The sequence below is a fragment of the Scomber scombrus genome, chromosome 19 (genome assembly GCF_963691925.1).
Source record: "Scomber scombrus chromosome 19, fScoSco1.1, whole genome shotgun sequence".
Taxonomy (NCBI): Eukaryota; Metazoa; Chordata; class Actinopteri; order Scombriformes; family Scombridae; genus Scomber; species Scomber scombrus.
Genome location: NC_084988.1, coordinates 4,699,835 through 4,708,917, shown reverse-complemented (window position 1 = coordinate 4,708,917; position 9,083 = coordinate 4,699,835). Strand labels below are relative to the sequence as shown.

The 9,083-nt window shown below is 38.3% G+C and overlaps 1 protein-coding gene across 1 annotated transcript; it reads right to left on the bottom strand.

Annotated features, from left to right (window-relative positions):
• Positions 1-7,621: 7,621 nt before the first annotated feature.
• On the bottom strand, positions 7,622-8,650 carry noto (notochord homeobox). The gene is made up of 3 exons (XM_062440897.1): positions 8,260-8,650; positions 7,953-8,140; positions 7,622-7,831 (listed from the first exon to the last, which is right to left on the bottom strand). Exons 1-3 carry the CDS (start codon positions 8,648-8,650, stop codon positions 7,622-7,624), a joined length of 789 nt encoding a protein of 262 aa, XP_062296881.1.
• Positions 8,651-9,083: the final 433 nt, after the last annotated feature.

The following is a 9,083-nucleotide window of genomic DNA, read 5'->3' as shown; positions in this document are numbered from 1 at the left end:
CCAAGAACCAAAGCAGCTTCTTTACTAGATTTAACTTCTTCTATATTTAATACAGTTTTATACTCTTTAAAAATTCATGTGGACTCTCAGTGCACGTCCTTTGGTGTTATATAATTAATGATATCATTGACTTTCCTTGAACATTCCTGTAGAAGAAATATAATATGTTGTAATTATGATTTAATGTTGTACCTATGTGGTGCACACTGGTTGTTATAATGTCCTCAGATTATATATTAATTGTTGGGTTACTGCAGGGAGAGTGCAGGTTACACAGGTTACACAATTAAATCAACTACAAAAGAGATACATTTTTGACAAAGTATAAGTGACATCTACCTTCCTTTTTATTTTCACTCAAACATAACAGTCACTGTTTTATGATAAAGTAATTAATAAACGTATTGACTGAGTTTCTCTGAAGTCTCAACCTTCCCAAACTGCTGCATGTTTAAACACACTGTAACATCTTTGTGTGAGGAAACTAGAAATTAATGGAAAAGAATGAGGAAAATATTTCAATTCAGTCTTATAACCATTTGATTTAACCCAATAATTAAGAATAATTTGATTAGTTTAATGTGAAATAGCACTGAGAACACTGGCATAGACATATATTACACATTTCAGGGTTATTATGTTCCCTAAATGTTTCACTTGATCCTTGGAGATGGTTGACATGTAAAACTGTTCATTTTCACACATTGTAGAAAAGAGGTGTAGTTGTAATTTGTAAGAATTAAATTAATTAAGTCAGTAGTTCATGAGAGGGAGTTTTGGGTCCATATTTTAAAACAAATACCAAAAGAAAAAGAAAAACGACAACTTAAACAGTCACAGTCTGTTAATCAGCTGATTTAAAGTATGATTTTTCTACAGACTTATATCTTCTCATATTGAAGTCAAATGTAAAAAAGTCTTAAATTAATTTTAGCTTCCTTATCAATTATTGTTAATTAGAGATATAATCTAAGTTTCTCCTCAACCACACAATTGTCCCACAGTATTTGCACATTCATATAAATGTAATAAGTATTTTCAGAGACATTCTGCAATATGTCCACTTCAAATATCAACAATGTTTTTGGGGGAGAAAAGGAAAACTGCAATCAAGAAGAAAAGAAGGCAGATGGTTGAGTTTAATACAGGTGCTGCCCTCTGCTGGTACTGTCTAATAAAGGTGACTGAAGGTTGAGATACAATGATTTATGCAGATGTTCTGCTTCATGATGAACACTGTAACTGTGAAAATACAGTGCACAAATACTGTTACAAGTAAAAAAAAATGTATGTAAAAGTACAAAAGGCTCAGCTGTGAAATAGTAAAAGTACTTATTCAGAATAATGTATCAGTATAATATATTTCTGGTGCATTACATCACTTTCATTATAAAGTGATCATCGCGTTCTGCGGAGCTTGTGAATTTCTTCTTGGGGTCAATACAGTCTTATAATAATACAACATAATATATTTGTTGATTATATTTTTGTATTATTAGCATGAATAAAAATGTAAAAAAATACATTTACCTCTGAAAAATAAGTAAAATTACCTCCAAATTGTACTTTTATTTAGTCTCTGGATATTTATATGTATAATGATGTTTACAGTCTTATACCATCTGTTTATTTTATGGTACAGCTTAGACATGACAACCTTTCTGTGTAATAGAAATGTTCTCAATGACCTTAAAAATTGGCTAAAACGTTGACTTTTGGTTTCATTGCTGGCTGTTTAAGAAAAGAGTAGCAGAGGTTTGTAGCTTTTGTTCAGAAAATAGGAGGAAAATCTTCTCCTGCAGCCACAATGTTCATTGTTTTTTTTGTTTTTTTTAGATCAATGCTGCCATCTAGTGGTTGAACTGAGGTACAGCATGTTTAAATCACTGGGAGCCTTTGACCTCACTGGTTACAGTTTGGGGCCATGTAGGACCACGAGGAGCCTCAGCTGTGTCTAAATAAAAAGAAGGATCGTTATTATTACTCTGATTAGACAAAAACTAAGTTTGCACAATCCAAAATAAATGCATGTCATGTTATTTTTCTTAAAAAGACAAAAATATATCCTGATTCTAACTTTAAAAACTAAAGCAAAACAACTAAACTGTCTCTTGCCTTAAGATATGATACCACAATTTATAGTTTCCATACAAAATTAAGCCAGTCAATTTAGAATATCTTCATAACCTGCATGTTTTCCTGCAGATATCAATCTCAGTGCCTAACTATGTAAAATCTGCAACAAACTGAGACGTTGTTGTGAACTTCATTATCATTAAGAAGTAATATAAAGGCTGCATTAAAAGCTATCCACTAGCTGTTAAAGGAGTGAGGCCTCATTAAACCAGTTCATCTAAATTCACTTTAATTTATTAAACACCTAAAACATGTTTGTCTTGCTTTTAGTTTTTCTTTTTCCTGCTTTTATCAGTTAACACAAACTTTTTAACCATGAAATAATTATACAAGATTTAGTCGTTTGTTATTTAAAAGGGATTATTAGACCACGTTTTTTACCAGGTGCATTATAACCTTTGACACAGATCAGCAGGACATTACTAACTCTACTCTAACACTACATTATTGATTTATTGGCCTGTAGATATAATCCTGGTCTTCATAATGCTGATTAAAAACCATCAGATGAAATCACACTCTCGCTGACTCTGCAACTTCTCTCTCTCTCTCTCTCTCTCTCTCTCTCTCTCTCTCTCTCTCTCTCTCTCTCTCTCTCTCTCTCTCTCTCGCCTCCTGCATTCATTAATAAACTAATTGGCCATTTTGTTTCGCATTAGCGTTGTGTGTTCAGCTAATCTATCCCAGTTAAATACTTGGAAAATTTCACCCCATTATAACGAGATGGGAAAAGTAGCACATCGCTGCGTTTGTGCCACCTGCGTGAGAAGTGGGGTCGTTTAGACACCTGTACGGGCTGCGCTCCTCCACCGGCTGCAGCTCCTCAGCATAAACAAACATCCACATTTTAACAAGGCCCAGAGAATAAAATACACCAGTTACAAGCAGTTTTTATGAGTAAAAATCGATTTTTAACTATTTTATGGTACTAAACCTTTATAAAAGATCGAATTTAAAGTGTATACCACTATTACAGCCATATTATATCCATTATGAGCCAAATACGTCATTCTATAAAAAGAGGAAAATATTGTTAAAATAGCATAAAGCAAGAACTACCTTAATTTAGTGATTATTTTGGGGATACAATAGTGTAAGGATGGTAAATGGTCATTTCGGACAGGGTGTTTTGCCTAAAAGACGCATCGTGGATGAATTACGCGTAAATTTGGGGAACCGGTTCATTCCTGGTGAGTCAGCTCGTTATATTCGGACTTTCATGGTGTCCTCTCTCGTTGAATAGCCAGCCTTGTGAACAGGAACTGCTATTTCCTACGTTTTCCTTGTTTAAAGACCGAGTCTGTTCTCCAAACATGAGGATGAGCACTTCACTTCGGGAGAGCTCTTCTTGTCTGAGCCCGTGTCAGAAGTCATTGTGCATCTGAAATGCGGCTCTTTCACGGCCGCACAAAGGCCAGCTCCTACTTCAAACGCTTGTAATGAAAGCTAATGACTATTAGATGGAGTAGAGGGGCTCTGGCCTCTGCAAATAAAATGCAAAGGGAGGATTTATTTATTTTTTTTACAATCGCCGACCCTAAAACGAGCGTTGGTCAAATGAAGTGCACTCTGCTATTGGAGAGCAGGAGGTCATTGCTCTCCATGAGAACTTTCACACCTCCTCAGAACTGCATTACAATCTGACGGTGAGGACCAGAGACTCCTCTCCTCTCAGTCATATGACCAACAAGCATTTAAATGTAGGAGGAACAGAGACTTGGAGCTGAGGCAAGTTTATTAGTATTTAATTAAAGACACGACTCTGTAATAGAGACACTTATAAGAAGCCTGATGATATTGATAATGAGTGTTCAGCATCCATTGATCATTTATTAGCTTGGACTTGATTGTAATCTACACACACACATTAGAGCTGAAACTATTATTATAAATTAAATAATGAGTCGATTAACAGAAAATGTATCTATTATCTGTAATCAATTCATTATTTATCATTTTTCAAGCAAAACATGAGGATTTGTTGCTTTTATTCATCATATATGACAATAAACTGAATATATTTGGTTTAGTTCAGATAAAACAAGCATTTTCAATATGGCACCTTTATTTTGGGAAGATTATAATTATGCATTTACCACCATTTTCACACATTTGGCAGATGACTCATTGGCAATGAGTTAATGTGCCTGCACTAAAAATCAGTTTGTCAGTTATATTTTAGTGTTTGGCCACAATTAAAGCACATTTTAGTGACAAAATGAATCAAGATAAGAGAAAATAGAGCACAATACAGTAAAGACACACTACAATCCGCCTATGGTCTCTGCTTCAACAACACATTGCTGTGTTTAAGTTGTGTAAACTGATGAGATTCGTGAGGAATACGAGTTAATAAGAGCAACAAGTCAAGAGGCAAATGAAGATGTAACAGTTTCCTTTCATAAAGAGCTTCACATCAGACCCTGAGGAGAGCTTTAAGGAACCCAGCCAGCGTTGGCCTGTTTCCAGCCGTTAAGGTGCCCTGTGCTAATTGGGACGATGAGCCCGGTGACCCCCGCCCCCCCTCCCCTCTCCAGGACTCTCCAGGTTTTCCCAGGCCTCTGGCCGCTGCCTTCTGTCCCTCAATGGGATTACGTTGGGCTGTGGAGAGAGGAGAGGAGGGGGGAGCTCTGATTCCCGGCTGATCACATCAGAAACGGCTCTCTGGGGTTTTTACACAAATTCTGCTCCTTCAGCAGCAGTGAGCAGAGGCACCAGGGGAGAGCAGGCGGGGGGTGTCGGACAAGAGAAAGAGATCAACTCTGATACTGTTTATTAAACTTTTCTCTTTGATTCTGTCATCAGCTGTCTTCTGACCAATGCTTTGGAGTTTCTTTACACTTTTACGAGTTCATTTTAGCAGCAGTGAGCAAAGAAAGTTCATTTCTATCCACACTAACAGAGAAGCAGCAAGAGGAAAGAGTGTTAGAGTGAATTAATTTATCAAATCTTATATGATATGACCACAATCACCTCTTGCTTTACATCTTACTGCTCAGTTTCTGATCTGATTTTAGTCAACATGATGAGAGTCTATGCAGAGTGCATTTGATGTGATGAGTTAGGAAAACATACAGGTGTAGAAATAGGAAGAGAAAGAGTGGATCAGGCCTTTCTGGTGTGGTTTAGTTTTTCACTTTACACTTAAAAAAGTTAGCTTGGTTTGCCATTTCAACTTGTGACTTTTAACAGCGTTTGTTGCTTGTGTTGACATTTAAAATCCACCTGTAAGTGTGGCCGAATGAGATGGATTGTCAGTATTATTCATAACGTCTGTTTACCTTCTTAACTCTTCTCAGTGAATCTAATGTAGCACTGATTGTCATGAGACAGAGCAATATATATATTTATGTATTTCTAAATCTTTATATGAATGACAAATCGAAGGATAAAACAGCAAAGTGTCTCAGTAAGATGCACCACCAGCCTCCACAACAGCTTCAATCATCCTCACCATAGTCTCCCCTACTTTATATCATTCATCCAAAAGATATTCCTCTCATTTGCTGTTTTGATGATAATGGTGGAGAGCGGTTTGTGTTGAGATCTTGTCGCTGTGAAGGCCTCACACTACGATTTACAACAGTTTCAGCTACTCATTCAGTGACCCGTTGGACTTAATATAGAAGGTTTTATTATTTGTTATGTTTTCCACTCATTTATTAATGTTTTCATTTGATTTGTCGCCTGTCTGTATTGCAGTTATTTGTTGAGAAGGTCTATTTTCTCCCTCATGTCAGCACTGATTATCAGCATTTACATCTTGAGTCATTATCAAGTCTTGTGTTACATCTTATTATGGATAAAGTAGTTAATGGAGTCCGAAAAGGAGTGAAAATCAAACACAAGTACATTTACTCAAGTGCTGTTTTTGAGCCACGTATACTTTTAGTCTTTCCTTTTTCTCTATACATAATATTTTACTCCACTTTGCTAAAGAAGTACTACATTAATGTGACAGCTGATACTTTGCTGCTCAACACTCACACAACCATTTCTTCTGCATGATTAACACTACTGAAGTATATTTTGTTGGTAATACGTTTGCACTTCTACTTAAATAAGACTTTGAATGCAGGACTTTTACCTGTAATGGTGTATTTTTACATTTCATATTATACACTCTAGTAAAGCAGCTGAATATAAAAAGATTTGAGGATTTAAAGAGATGGAAACCTCCGCTCTGTGTTCCCATCAGCCCTTCTTTGTTTAACCTGATGGAGTAAACCGCAGGACAGGACTTTCAGGTTGACCACCCCAATTAGCTGCTCTGATGGACTCATTTGCTACATCCCAATCCTTTATACATGTTGTCCTCTCTCCTGTTTTATCCCTCATGTCTGCCAGGCAGGTTCAGCAGACAGCATGGGTCCCTTTCCGCCTGGAAGGAAAGACGTGGACTTTCAATAGAGCAGAGACAGGACACCTGCTGGCGGTGGGTGGGCATATGGGAGCCCTGTCCATTGAGAATCAGTGAGAACAGGCGTATTGACCATTTAAACAGATTAAACAGTGAGACCTAACTCTCTAGCCCTGAGACAGACTGACCCCTACCACCCTGGGTTACAGATATCCCAGCTAATCCCTGAGCTGGTTATTTATTTGCTTAGCTTAATCAGAGGGGAACCAGAGACTTCAAGCATAAACTGATCAAACCCTGGAGGAAATGTCTTTGCTGTGTCTCCATCATCTTCAGACTGGGCACAGAATGGGATGAGAGGAGCATTAAACGGAGGTCAAAGGGCATGATGATGATTATGACGACGATTTCGTAGAGAGGAGGCAGGTTTTCTTTGTGCACATTTATCATTAGGCTAATGTTCAGTTATAATCAGTTGTAAAAGTCTCATTTGGATGTTCAGTGGGTTGTTTTTTGTTTTGAGAATTTAACTTTTCACCTAATTTCTGAGCATTTTCTTGAAATTTAGATGTAGTTATCTAACAATGGGCAAAATAAGAAGTGTGCGCTTCTGATGTGTGGATGTAAAACTGTGATATCTGTTTTTCTTTTAAATGTTTTATTGGGTCAGCTGTGCAAATTTTACATTCAGAATTTCTTCTGTTTAGAAAAAAAACCCCAAAGAATCCCTTACAGACTTTCTATCACGTTAAAACTTTAATGTAAGGTGATTTCAAGTGATGGACAGGATGCAGGATTCTTTAGTTTTGTTCTTTTCCCAATTAGTTGATGTTCCTACACACCTGCCACTAACACTTTTATGTTTCTTCTTATTTCTAACACTCAGTGGCGGAAGAGAAAGGAAACAGGACACGTTTGCCATTAATGTCATAAAATATATTTCTGAAATTTTCATTCAATTGTACAAAAACTGAACACATGAAGTGAACTCTTCAAAGAGCAATAAATGTAGGAAATTAAATATATAACTATACATCTATTAAATATTCATAGTTGGAGACATTAGGCCTCCTTTCTCAGCAGTATGTACAAAATGTCTTTTTAAAAAGTCCAGTGGTGCTGTGATCAACAGTGGTCAGTGGAGTCATCAGACACGTCGATATCCACATCTGATGAGTCGGAGAACTCTTCATCCTCATCGCATTCATCTCTGTTGCCTTGAGATCCGGGGCTTTTAGGAGGAGCAGCCAGGCCCAGTTTGGCCAGCTTGGCCTGCTGCTGCTCCAGACTCTGTTTGCGCCACTTGATGCGTCGGTTCTGGAACCAGACTTTGACCTGGAGAAAGCGAATAAGATGCACATTAGATATATTGCAGCATATTTCAAGGCTTCAGGTTTTCGAAGCTACATTTCAAAAGCTTAAAATTCAAGTTTTCATTATATATGTTACTATTTACCTGAGCTTCTGTCAGCTGTAGAGCAGATGCAAGGAGGAACCTCTCTGATCCCACCATGTACTGCTGCCGTGCAAACTCCTTCTCCAGCCGGGACAGCTGCTCGCTGGTGAAGCTGGTGCGCATCCGTTTAGACTTGCCACCTTTGGTTTTGAACGAATGCAGGCCTGCATTGACTTTGGACATTGAAGCTGCAAAGAAAAAAATAAAACATTTAATCACATTGTCATATGACTACGGAATACTTTCTGACATTTGGACACATCTTGCAACGATAGTTCCACCAAATAAAGACCATAACTCAATTTACCTTGTGCGTAAAATGCTCCACGGCAAGATGACTGGTAGGTGAAAGGCGGGCAACAGTAGACAGAGTATCCAGGTTGTGTGTGGACAGCTGAGTGCAACATGTTTGGTGAGTAGACGTAAGGTGCTGGTGCTATCGGTAAGCTCATGTGCCCGGTGAGAGGGAGGACCTGTGCTGCTGGTTGATATTTCATTCCGCACTGAATAGGACTCGTCCGGCCGCTGGTTGTGTCCTCCGGCTTGGCGAGCAAAGCATCAATAGTGAAAGATTTTCCACTGGGAGGCTTCGTTAAGGATGAGCACGGGCTTCCCTGGTACTGTGGATACAGCGACGCTGGTGCGTAATTGCGCACAGAGTATCCATAAGCTCCAACTGGTCTGTTTGGTAACTGCATTCTCTCAAAGGTTTTAAAAAAAGAAGAAGAAGAAAATGCCGAAGGTTTGCGGAAATCAAGTTGTTGCTCCAAGTGCAGCAGAGACGTGAATGCTGGTCCTCTGCGGAGCCTCCTCATTTATACTCCGGTCGGACACAGAGGTGTCAACAGCCCCCCATAGATCTTTTGTCTTTCTAAGTAGCAGATGAGAGAAACGAACATCCCGACAACGTATCCAATTAATTGGTGGAGTAGTACAAGCTGGGATTGTCAAACATCCTAACCCTTTGAATGACAAGGCTTTTGAAGAGTCGTGGGGGCAGGGAACTTGGAGATTTACTGGGCTACAAATTCTTGCATGGATCTTAAGTCCAAATGTAATCATTACCGCTGGGAAAGCCTTGATGTTACCAAATCATCTTATTTGGACCCTTTAAGTCCTGGCTGGTCGACA